The sequence below is a fragment of the Amblyraja radiata genome, chromosome 32, assembly GCF_010909765.2.
Source record: "Amblyraja radiata isolate CabotCenter1 chromosome 32, sAmbRad1.1.pri, whole genome shotgun sequence".
NCBI lineage: Eukaryota > Metazoa > Chordata > Chondrichthyes > Rajiformes > Rajidae > Amblyraja > Amblyraja radiata.
The window spans coordinates 50,948-64,242 of NC_045987.1; the positions used below are offsets into that span (position 1 = coordinate 50,948).

General features: G+C 43.9%; 1 protein-coding gene across 3 annotated transcripts in view; it reads left to right on the forward strand.

The window, feature by feature from the left end:
- Window positions 1-12,642, forward strand: part of ttc16 (tetratricopeptide repeat domain 16) — a 30,330-nt gene extending 17,688 nt beyond the window's left edge. For 2 of the 3 annotated variants that reach the window (XM_033049359.1, XM_033049360.1), the window contains 5 exons: window positions 2,174-2,421; window positions 9,752-9,893; window positions 10,351-10,516; window positions 11,418-11,560; window positions 12,491-12,642. In XM_033049359.1, the coding sequence (XP_032905250.1) occupies window positions 2,174-2,421; window positions 9,752-9,893; window positions 10,351-10,516; window positions 11,418-11,560; window positions 12,491-12,557 (766 nt within the window). In that variant the 3' untranslated portion in view covers window positions 12,558-12,642. The remainder of the gene's footprint in view (window positions 1-2,173; window positions 2,422-9,751; window positions 9,894-10,350; window positions 10,517-11,417; window positions 11,561-12,490) is intronic. The other variant, XM_033049361.1, reaches the window with a different exon arrangement.
- The last annotated feature ends 653 nt before the right edge of the window (window positions 12,643-13,295 follow it).

Sequence of the window (13,295 nt, forward strand, 5' to 3'; positions counted from 1 at the left end):
TCCAGGTGTGGTCTCACCAAGACCCTGTACAACTGCAGTAGAACCTCCCTGCTCCTATACTCAAATCCTTTTGCTATGAATGCTAACATACCATTTGCTTTCTTCACTGCCTGCTGCACCTGCATGCCTACTTTCAATGACTGGTGTACCATGACACCCAGGTCTCGTTGCATCTCCCCTTTTCCTAATCGGCCACCATTTCGATAATAGTCTGCTATCCTGTTTTTGCCACCAAAGTGGATAACCTCACATTTATCCACATTATACTGCCTGCCATGCATTTGCCCACTCATCCAGCCTATCCAAGTCACCTTGCAGCCTCCTAGCATCTTCCTCACAGCTAATGCTGCCCCCCAGCTTAGTGTCATCCGCAAACTTGGAGATGTTGCATTCAATTCCCTCGTCCAAATCATTAGTTTCCCTATGATCCACTGCTTACATGTGCATTAACTACATCATTTTAATCTACTGTAAATGTTATGATGAAGGCAAAGCCATTTTCCTTCAATTACTGTAATTTGCTTTCTTGTCCTAATTTGACACTTTCAACTAACTAACAATTTTTAGGTCAAGCACTACTGTGTCCACTTTGGTGAAGCAGCCTCCTGTGGCTTTATCCATGTGATTAGTCTAATGGGTGTTGATGATTTGGGTCATGATGTCCAATGATTGAAGGGTGTTATTTCTCTAACACATTTTTTTGCAGGTATCACTTAGTGATTGTAATATAATGCTACATTACTTGGCAACACGACAGCAGTGACCATGGACAAAGGATGGATGCTTCAAAAACTACCACCGTTTGACTTCTGCACTTGCAACTAAAGGAGGGAAATCAGGGAACAATTTTTCACGTAAAGGAAATCTGTAATTCTCATTAAGGGCAGTAGTGACAGAGCAATCTGCACATCGATTGAGACTGAGCTTTTTGTTCATTCGGCGCACCAGGGCATCCCTGAGCTAGTCGTTGGTGAATGGATCAGCCACAATTCTGATGAGAGGCAGAGTTTGAGAAGCTGAATATCCTCCTGATCATGTATATCCCCTCCATTCTTGATTCACACAGTTTTGCTCCATTTCAATCCCGTTTAGCTGATGGGATTCTAACTGACTCAATCGACCATCTGCTGTAATTCATACACAAGAGCTAGTTAATGTAACTTGTGTTGAGGAATCAAAAGTCAGATTTTGTGCAACATCTGCACAATTGAAGTCTAGCTTCCTTCTATGTTTAATTTACCCCTACTGCCTTCCCCTCTGTAGAGATGAAGACGGACACTTCATTTGACCTTTTGATCCCGTCAGCTGGTATTGAATGATTGTGTGCTCAGATTCCTTTTTCTCAAATCTTTTTTCTCCTCTACAATTCTCTGTTTCTCTGCATGTAAAGAACAACCCACAGTGCTTGCAGCTTAATAATTATTAATAATTAATGATACCTTTCATTCTTCTAACTCATCACAACTTGAAGCAGGGTGAGGGAATGGGAATCAGGGGTGTAAAAGTTCTCCACATTAGGAAGCAACCGGTGATATTGCCCCAGATAGAACAATGACATTCTTACTTGCTGCAGCACTACAGAATATGTAAACACAGTACACTGTAAACAATATGATAAATGAGAGACAGTTCAGTGTTTGTTATTATATATACACATACTCACAGGTACACACACATATGTTTTTTGAGTATATGTATATATACATACACACATGTTTTTTGAGTATATGTATATATACATGCACACACACTCACAGGTACACACACATATATGTTTTTTGAGTATATGTATATATACATACACACATAATCACAGGTGTACACACACACACACACACACACACACACACACACACACACACACACACCCTTCCTGATCCATTCCACAGTGAATCGTTAATTAATGGACATCAAATCAAAGCCTATATCTATGTGGCACAAGCAACATTTTCCAGCAGAGCATATTCAAGACTTCAGTTAGAGCCATACAGCATGGAAACAGGCCCTTTAGCCTATCTTGCCCGTGCTGACCCAATTAATTATTGTAACATAGAATAGTGAACAAGATCCTGCAAATCCCAATCCCACGTTAATCTGAACACTCATTGTTGATTATTTATTCTTTTACATTTTAGTACCTTCACTTAGTCTTAATTTTCCTCCACATTTTCAGGGGGACCGTATTCAGAAGACTCAAGAATTTTAATGCAGCCATTGATGACTACCTCCATGTCTTAAATAAAGTCAGCAACATGAAGCAAAGCGAGACCTACCTGGAGACTCAGAGGCAGCTCCTTCTCACCTACAATGACTTTGCAGTGCACTGCTACCACAAAGGTTTTTATGAGGAGGCAATCCTTCTCTTAAACCAGAGTATTAAGGAAGAGAAGCAGGAAAAAGGGTTGTACATTAACCGAGGGGGTAAGAGTACATTTATTTCTAACATTTGTGTTAAGGGTACGTGTTTGTGCCAGGGGTGTGCCTGCGTTATCGGGTCAAGGAAAGAATGTGGCTTTCATCATGTAGTTACACAGAAGGAAAAAGCTGTATCAATTCACAACTCTACCAGTTACCCACCTGCTGTCAGTTACCAACCCAGAGGCTTTGGGATGTGAGCAGTCACAAGAAGAACGTACAAACTCCACACAGACAGAACACAGACAGAGGTCAGGATTGAACCTGACATTTATGTGTAAAACTTTTCTTATCCACTTGCAAGTAATTTGATTTTCTTTTTAAAAGACAATGCTGGGAATACTCAACAGGTCAAATAGCAAATGGGCAAAGGAAGTCTGGAAAGTGGGATACTTTTAAAGGAATGGTGCATGTTCCTGTTGGAGGGAAGAGTCCATTATTAAGGATGAGATTTTGGGGTATTTGGAAACACATGATAAAATTGGCCAAAGTCAGCATGGTTTTGTGAAAGGGTAACCTTGCAGACAAATTTGTTGCTGTTTTTAAGGATATAAGTAGCAAGATAGACAAATGAGGGTCAGTGGATGTTGTTAGATTTTCAGAAAGCCTTTAATGTTTCTGCATTTGAGGTTGTTAAACAGGATAGGAGACCACGGTATTTGAGGCAAGATACAAGCATGGATTGGCTGAACAGCAGAATTTAATGTTCATACTATTGGGTTGTAAGCTACCAAACTGCAATATGAGGTGGTTCCTCCAGTTGGCATGTGGCCTCACTCTGGCAATGGTGTCTCATCGATATATAGGCAGCCACATTGGGAACACCAATTTCAGCAGATGAGGTTAGAGAAGGTGCACGTGAACCTCTGTCTCACCTGGAACTGGAGGTGATGTAACACCTGCTCCTCTACCTCACCCCCCTCCCCAGGTACTTTCCCCTGCAAATGCAGACGATGTAACACCTACTCCGATACCTCCTCCCTCACCTCCCTCCAGGAAGCCCAGCAGTCCTTCCAAGTGAGACAGTGGTTCACATGTGATTGAGTTGATGATACCATTGTGAGGTGGGGCTCCTTACATTAGATTGCTCAAAATTAGGGGAGATTTACTAGAAGTGTTCAGAGTTGTAAAAAAAGCACAGGCAGATTTACTCAGAGCTGCTGTAGATTTGGAAGCAACAGCAGGAGAAGTTTAGCAAGAGAAAACACTGATTGGCTCTAGCCCGTGGGAGGAGAGAAGTGTCAAAGCGGGGAAAACAGTTGAAAACTGAGGAATTTGGATTGTAAATTGGTAAATTAGGCAATTTATCAGTCAATTTAAGCAAGACTGCTCTTAGGGAATGGTAGTGAGGGAGCGGCCTTGTGAGGGAAGTGCCCTATGAGTAAAGTGTGAGTCTTTGGCTCGAGAGTCTTCGGAGAAGAGGTTACGCAAAACACTGCAGAGGGAGAGACGAAAGAAGGAGATGTCAGGCAAGCTGATTCAGTGTGATGCTTGCAGTATGTGGGAGGTTAAGGACACTGCTGGTGCCTCTGGCTGTTACAAATGTGACAAGTGCATCCAGGTAGAGCTCCTGAAGGACCGTGTTGGGGAACTGGAGAAGCAAGTGGATGACCTCAGGTTCGTCCGAGAAACGGAGTCGTTCCTCGACAAGTCCTACAGTAAGATTGTTACACCTAAGGTACTGGAAGAGAGAAGGTGGGTGATGGTGAGAAAGGGAAGGAAGCATGGAATGCAAACGTCCCCGGGTGTTGTACCTCTTGTGAACAGGTTCACCCACTTAGAAGTCAGGACAGAAGACGTTTTTACACTGAGCGGCGGACTGGCTTGCGATGCGAATAGGGCTGTTGAGCCAAAACCAAAAAGGCCAAAGTCAGGCAATGCCATTGTAGTGGGGGACTCCATTGTGAGAGGTACGGACAGGGGTTTCTGCGGCAACAGACGGGATTCGAGGATGGTGTGCTGCCTTCCTGGTGCCAGGATTCAGGATGTCACGGACAGAGTGCAGAAAATCCTCAAGGGCGAAGGTGAACATCCGGAAGTGGTAGTGCATGTCGGCACAAACGATGTCGGAAAGAAGGGGATGAATATTCTGCAGAGTGACTTTAGAGAGCTCGGGAAAAATGCTGAAAGGCAGGACCTCCAGGGTTGTTATCTCCGGTTTGCTTCCAGTTCCTCGTGCTGGCGAGAGCAGGAACAGGGAGATACGGGACCAGAATGTGTGGCTGAGGAACTGGTGCACGGGGCAGGGATTTAGATTCTTAGATCACTGGGATCTGTTTTGGAGTAAGGGGGAACTGTACAAAAGGGACGGGTTGCATCTTAACAGGTGGGGGACCAGCATTCTGGCAGGCAGGTTTGCCACTGCTACACGGGTGGTTTTAAACTGAATAAGGGGGGTGGGGTGTCAAATGGGATAGTTGAGGATGGAGTTAAAGGGAAAGGGTTTCTTAAATGTGTGAGCGTAGAGACAGAGGGGTGTATAATGAGGGTAGAAGCAATAAGTAGCAAGGTGAAAAGTAAAAGTGGCAGGCAGACAAATCCAGGGCAAAAATCAAAAAGGGCAACTTTTCAACATAATTGTATAAGGGGTAAGAGTGTTGTAAAAACAAGCCTGAAGGCTTTGTGTCTCAATGCAAGGAGCATTCGTAATAAGGTGGATGAGTTGAATGTGCAGATAGCTATTAATGACTATGATATAGTTGGGATCACGGAGACATGGCTCCAGGGTGACCAAGGCTGGGAGCTGAACATTCAGGGATATTCAATATTCAGGAGGGATAGACAGAAAGGGAAAGGAGGTGGGGTAGCGTTGCTGGTTAGAGAGCAGATTAACGCAATAGAAAGGAAGGACATTAGCTTGGAGGATGTGGAATCGATATGGGTAGAGCTGCGAAACACTAAGGGGCAGAAAACGCTAGTGGGAGTTGTGTACAGGCCACCTAACAGTAGTAGTGAAGTTGGGGATGGCATCAAACAGGAAATTAGAAATGCGTGCAACAAAGGTAAAACAGTTATAATGGGTGACTTCAATCCACATATAGATTGGGTGAATCAAATTGGCAAGGGTGCTGAGGAAGAGGATTTCTTGGAATGTATGCGGGATAGTTTTCTAAACCAACATGTAGAGGAACCAACGAGAGAGTAGGCTATTCTAGATTGGGTATTGAGTAATGAGGAAGGGTTAGTTAGCAGTCTTGTTGTGTGTGGCCCCTTGGGCAAGAGTGACCATAATATTGTTGAGTTCTTCATTAGGATGGAGAGTGACATTGTTAATTCAGAAACAAGGGTACTGAACTTAAAGAAAAGTAACTTTGAGGGTATGAGACGTGAATTGGCCAAGATAGACTGGCAATTGATTCTTAATGGGTTGACGATGGATGTGCAATGGAAGGCATTTAAAGACTGCATGGATGAACTACAACAATTGTTCATCCCAGTTTGGCAAAAAAATAAATCAGGGAAGGTAGTGCACCGTGGATAACAAGGGAAATCAGGGATAGTATCAAAACGAAAGATGAACAAATAGCCAGAAAAAGCAGCCTACCAGAGGACTGGGAGAAATTCAGTCCAGCAGAGGAGGACAAAGGGCTTAATTAGGAAAGGGAAAATAGATTATGAAAGAAAACTGGCAGGGAACATAAAAACTGACTGCAAAAGCTTTTATAGATATGTGAAGAGAAAAAGATTAGTTAAAACAAATGTAGGTCCCTTGCAGTCAGAAACAGGTGAATTGATCATGGGGGAACAAGGACATGGCAGACCAATTGAATAACTACTTTGGTTCTGTCTTCACTAAGGAAGACATAAATAATCTGCCGGAAATAGCAGGGGACCGGGGGTCAAATGAGATGGAGGAACTGAGTGAAATCCAGGTTAGCCGGGAAGTGGTGTTGGGTAAATTGAATGGATTAAAGGCCGATAAATCCCCAGGGCCAGATAGGCTGCATCCCAGAGTACTTAAGGAAGTAGCCCCAGAAATAGTGGATGCATTAGTGATAATTTTTCAAAACTCTTTAGATTCTGTTCCTGAGGATTGGAAGGTAGCTAATGTAACCCCACTTTTTAAAAAGGGAGGGAGAGAGAAAACGGGGAATTACAGATGTTAGTCTAACGTCGGTAGTGGGGAAACTGCTAGAATCAGTTATTAAAGATGGGATAGCAGCACATTTGGAAAGTGGTGAAATCATTGGACAAAGTCAGCATGAATTTATGAAAGGTAAATCATGTCTGACGAATCTTATAGAATTTTTCGAGGATATAACTAGTAGAGTTTATAAGGGAGAACCAGTGGATGTGTTATATCTGGACTTTCAGAAGGCTTTCGACAAGGTCCCACATAAGAGATTAGTACACAAACTTAAAGCACACGGTATTGGGGGTTCAGTATTGATGTGGATAGGGACCCCAGCTATTTACGATATATATTAATGATTTGGACGAGGGAATTGAATGCAACATCTCCAAGTTTGCGGATGACACAAAGCTGGGGGGCAGTGTTCGCTGTGAGGAGGATGCTCGGAGGCTGCAAGGTGACTTGGATAGGCTGGGTGAGTGGGCAAATGCATGGCAGATGCAGTATAATGTGGGTAAATGTGAGGTTATCCACTTTGGTGGCAAAAACAGGAAAGTAGACTATTGAATGGTGGCCGATTAGGAAAAGGGGAGATGCAACGAGACGTGGGTGTCATGGTACACCAGTCATTAAAAGTAGGTATGCAGGTGCAGCAGGCAGTGAAGAAGGCGAATGGTATGTTAGCATTCATAGCAAAAGGATTTGAGTATAGAAGCAGGGAGGTTCTACTGCAGTTGTACCGGGTCTTGGTGAGACCACACCTGGAGTCTTGCGTACAGTTTTGGTCTCCTAATCTGAGGAAAGACATTCTTGCCATAGAAGGAGTACAGAGAATGTTCACCAGACTGATTGGGATGTCAGGACTTTCATATGAAGAAAGACTGGATAGACATGGTTTGTACTCGCTAGAATTTAGAAGATTGAGGGGGGATCTTATTAGAATCGTACAAAATTCTTAAGGGGTTGGACAGGCTAGATGCAGTAAGATTGTTCCCGATGTTGGGGAAGTCCAGAACAAGGGGTCACAGTTTAAGGATAAGGGTGAGGACAGAGATGAGGAAAACATTTTTCACACAGAGAGTGGTGAATCTCTGGAATTCTCTGCCACAGAAGTTAGTTGAGGCCAGTTCATTGGCTATATTTAAGAGGGAGTTAGATGTGGCCCTTATGGCTAAAGGGATCAGGGGGTATGGAGAGAAGGCAGGTACGGGATACTGAGTTGGATGATCAGCCATGGCCTACTCCTGCACCTATTTTCTATGTTTCTATGTTTCTAAAGTAAAGGAAACAATATTATTTGGATGTTAGAACAATGGAAAGTCACAAAGTGGGTGGCACAATACCATCTGCATGACATTCTATGTCTACATTAACACATTCATGATCAGCTCTGCGCTGCCTAATGTTATGATATAAATTGGTCATTTCAAACATCAAGAGATATCTCAGGCAATTAGCATAATCCCAAAGACTGCCAATTGCATGTACCTCCTGAATCTTGGTCATATTGATCTGAAGGTGGGAGGTAAGGGGATGGTTTTGGCAATGGGAACCAAAGATACATTTCTCCCCCTATGTTTCATTCAAAAAGTCTGAAGACACAGTAAAGGCCTTGAGCGTCATGCTCAGCGGGTTTTGAAGTATGTGTTATTTTGATAATTCTTTCATGAGAGTAAAATGATGAAAGAGCTGCCCATCACGTCCATGGTAAAGGCTATCCATTAATCTCAGGTGATTGGGTATGCCCATATGGAGTAATATGATGCAACTGATAAACACACATGTAACCATTGATCATAAATCTCTGGCAACACCAAATGGTGCCACACTGATACCATGACACCAGCCATGGGCAGGCTAATGGTGACTTGCTCTAATGACATCACCACTGCCAGCAGATTGAGGGGTTCTCCCCACAGCATGTGTTGCACAGTTGAACAGAGCAAGGCCAATACAAGGAATGCGTGAATGTCGGAGGCTGAGTGGAGACTAAAAAAAGTTCAGTAGAGGTATAGATAGGGTAGACAGTCAGAGCCGTTTTCCAAGGGTGGAAATAGGATAGGATAGGATAGGATTCAATTTATTGTCATTTGGACCCCTTGAGGTCCAAACGAAATGTCGTTTCTGCAGCCATACATTACAAAACAAAAAGACCCGAGACACAACACAGTTTACACAAACATCCATCACATCGTTGTGATGGAAGGCAAAAAATACTTATCTCTCCACTGCACTCTCCCCCCCATGTCAGTCAAAGTCAAAGCCCCCGGCTGGCGATGGCGATTGTCCCGCGGCCATTAAAGCCACGCCGGGTGATGCAAGGTCGCACACCGGGTCTTGGTGTTAGAGCCCCCGGCGTGCGCTCGCAGAGTCCCGCGGCCATTCCAAGCCGCGCGGGGCGGTGATGTAAGGCCCCGCTCAGGTGCTCTTCAACCCCGCAACTCGGGCGGGAGAAGTCGCCGTTGCGGAAGCCCAGAAAAGCGGTCTCCCAGCAGGGACCCGCGGGCTCCCGACGCCGCCGTCCACCAAACCCGCAGTTGCAGCCTCCGAAACTCCGGAGGTCGGGTGGCAGCAGTGCTCAACCACAGCTCCACCCACTCCGGACTCGGTCAGCCCCGTGACGGTGAGTAGTCGGCAGCTCCGCAGCTGGAACCCCAGGTCGTTCCTGTTGGAGGCCGCTCCACGTTGCAGCCCCAACGACAACGGAGACCCGACAAAGAAAAGGTCGGGTCTCCCGTGCAGGGGAAAGATTTAAAATTACCCCCTCCCCCCCCACACCACCCCCACCCCCCCACACACATACCCCAACAAAAAAAATAACAAAAACTACATAAAAACGAGACAAAAAATAATAAAACACAGACGGACTGCAGAGGCCGCTGCTGACAAGAGTCACGCCGCCCACTTTTGTCCAACACTAGAGGTGTAAGGTGAGAGAGGGAAAGTTTAATAGAGATGTGTGGTGGGTGCCTGGAACACATTGCCGGGGTAGTGGACAAGGCAGATACAATAGTGATATTTAAGCTTTTAGATAGGCACATGGATTAGCAGGAAGTAGAGTGATCCACGCAGGTGAGATCAGTTTAACTTAGCATCATGTTCAGCACAAACATTATGGGCCAAAGGGCCTGTTCCTGCACTGTTCTATTCTATGTTCTATATTCAGAACATTCATTAATATTAATACATGCATTTAAATGTAAATGCTATTCGATTATGTAAAATTATGTATTTAAATGAGGTGTCCGGTTCCATTTGATTCAGATTGTTTCCTCAGGCAATGTCATCTGGACTTTGCACTGTTGGACTACGAACAAGCGCAGGACTTAGATCCTGATGACTGGCACATACAGATTCGCATTGCAGCAATCAACAATGAGAAGGGTCTTTTGGACCATCACAACAGGTGGGATATTGGTACCACAAGAGACTCTGGGAATAACTGCTCTGCTTTTCTTTCATAATAAAAGTACAGGATCTTTTACATCCACAGTAGCCTCAATTTTAATTCTCATCCAAATGATGGCATTCCCTCAGTAGCACATGGGCATTGGGTCAGACTTGAACTTGCACTCTGCTCAGTCAGCAGAACTGTAACTAACTGTACTGCAGAAACAAACTGTAATAAGGATCCTGAGAGTTGAGGCCCCACAGGTGACCTGACGTTTAGAACACTCATGGTAGAAAAGCAGAAATCCCAACCTCTGCCACATTTAGATCTGCAAACTACAAATGTATGGAAAATCACATCTTTACACTAAACAAATGTTGAAATTCCTGTCTCTCCATTGTACTTGAAAACAAGAATAATGATCAGCGGGGCAGGCATCTTGATTGGATCTCCTTTTGTTTACGTTTCCCAGGAAATATCAGCAGGCAGAGAAACGATTTACAACGGCCATTGAAGGAAACCCATACATGTCACAGTACTATCTTCACCGGGCAAAAACACGGGAGGTACTGATGCAGGTCACTGGGTCCCAGGAAGATGCAGTCACCTCATTGTTGTTGGACATAAAAAACAAACAGGTCAGATCTAATACATCCATTGTTCTGAATTAGATAATTAAATAGCTTGTTATTCATGCCTTGGATGTCCCTTAATGTTCATGTCAAGGATGTCTTCAAAGTCAGTCCACGGTGTACGTTTTGTTATAAGGAGTGGACAATGTTGGAATGGGAGTGTGGCACAGAAGGACTGCTGACAAATCACAATCTGCTAGCCAGCTAAAGGTGGAACCTGGAAACAGGCCCTTCAGCCCACTGAGTCCATGCTGACCTAGTCCTATCCTACATACTGGGGGCAATTTACAGAAACCAATTAACCTACAAACCCACAAGTCTTTGGCGTGTGGGAGGAAACTGGAGCACCCGGATAAACCCTGTGTGGTCACAGGGAGAATGTGCATACTCTGTACAGACAGTACCCGTAGCCAGGATTTAAGCCAGGTCTCTGGCGTTATGAGGCAGTAACTCTACCGCTGCGCCACTGTGCCCAAATTAGGTTGATTGAGGCATTTAATATTGCCACCTTGTTTTAGGGGACCTTTCTTGTCCTTGAATGTCATCAACTCTGAGTCGGTGGGTTAGGGGCCCCAGCCTTACAACTGAACCAGGGAACAGACACAGTGGACACTCTGGTACAGTATGAAGGCAATGGTCCTGACTGTGATTCCCAAGAATGAACAGCAGACCCATAGTATTGAGACTTATTCAAAGGACATAGAAGCATTGAAGCGATTCAGGGAAGTTCACTGGACTGAATCCTGGGATGGATGAGTTGTCTTATGAGGGAAAGTTAGACAAGCTGGTGTTTACAAGAGAGAGAAGCAACTAGATTTAAACATATCTAGAATTCTGAGGGGTCATGACAGGGTTGATGTGGTGACCTGGAAGGAAACTTATGGTCTACTCTCTATTTCCTATTTAGATTATTCCTCTTCTAACGCACCTATTCCCTGGAAAATCAATGGATGAGATCATGGCCAGCAAGGTTGTTGAATGTGCAAGATCAAAGCTGAACGCCAGCCTGCACACAGCTGTACCACTAATCCCAAGGGTGTTTCAGCAGAGGTGACGTGCTGGCTTTCTGAGTAGGCTGATATTATTTCAAAGTTCCAGATATCAGTTTTGATTTTCCATTCAAATTAATTCAACCCAGTCTTAAACTAGGAACCATCTCACCTCTTTAATTTCCCCATTCGCCCTGCGATCTACCTCAGCTTGTTCTTTGATCATTTGCACAAGACGCACGCAGACGCATTCTTATTTAAAAAATCTGAAAACAAAAAACCTGCATCTGTTTGTGTAAACCTGCATCTGCAGCTCCTTGTTTCTCAATCCAGTTGGCTGGCTCTCCCTGGATCCCATTGGTAGCCAAACATGCAGAACCAGAACCAAGGCCTTGCTGAAGTCTGTGTAGACATCTATGGCCTTGCCATGTCCTTAAATATATTACATGTTATATTATCATGGTTAGATTTTTTAAATGTTAACCTCCTTAAAAGTGGTCTACATTTGCTGCTGAGCCCATGGAACGTGATCTGTGCCTGCACACAATAGCCTGTCCATGCTAGTCTCTCAGTGTAATGTTGCACGCACTGAGTCACTAACTTTGGAGATTAGGTAACCATTTCAATTATTTTTCACTTTTCAGTAAATTCTAAAATAGTGAGATTATAATTGAGCAACATCCAGCATTGTAGGGAAAACCACGTGGGAATTTGAAAATATTTAATTGGAAAATAATGTAATTCGATTTGGGTTAAAGTGCTGATTGGAATCCTTTTATTTGCATGCAATATTTGGCTACGCCAACAAAATACTGACATAAAAATGCATTTTACACTATTTTGATTTAGATTAGCTCAAATAGTCTCAATTTCAACCCTAATATTTAGCATTTGTCTTTGCTTGAACACTACAGCAAGAAAAAATAATGACTCTGAACTAAATCATAAGTAGAGTGAAAATTGACTAAATGAATTGTTCTTTTTTTGTCAGCCTGACAGACAGCTCATTCAAAAGCACCCAAAGGCCAGGAATGTTGGCACAGACTAAGAGACCGTGAGAGTCGCCTGTCTCACTGAAATCAAATAAATATTTCCAATGGATTCAAGAGCATGCCTTGCATTATATTAAAGTTTTTACAACTAGTTATTTCAAAGTTCTTTTTACTTAATGGCAGTTGATGAAACATAGTTATTCTGTGTTCAAATCCACAGATTTGCAGTAAATACGATTTTACTCATACAGTTCATAGAGTAAGATGCACAAAATGTTGGAGTAATTCAGGTCAGGCAGCATCTCTGGAGGAGGAATGGGTGACGTATTGGATCGTGACTCTTCATCTGACTGACAAGGTTCTGTCAATGCTGGGTCAGTTACAGGGGATGCGTGCATTTAGCAGTGCATGAGGTTTGGACCCGCAACCTTACCCATTCCTTCTCTCCACAGATGCCGCCTGTCCTGCTGAGTTACTCCAGCATTTTGTGTGTATCCCGTTCGGGAGGATCTGGGCATTTAACAGACCAACGTCCTATTGGAAGGGATGAATGCATTTAGGGAACCAAACCAACTGGGCCACCCGGCTGTGGTGACTCGAGACCGATGGCCCACCCATGTTTACCCTGGCAACTGCGATAGCACTATCTGCCAGCCATGGTCACCGCGGGCAACAGGAATCGGGTACAATGCCAGAGAAACAGCTCCCCATTCAAGGAAGGCAGATTAATATATCTAAATGGTGTCAAGTTGGGAAAAGGGGAAGTACAAAGGGATCTGGGGGGTCCTTGTTCATCAGTCAATG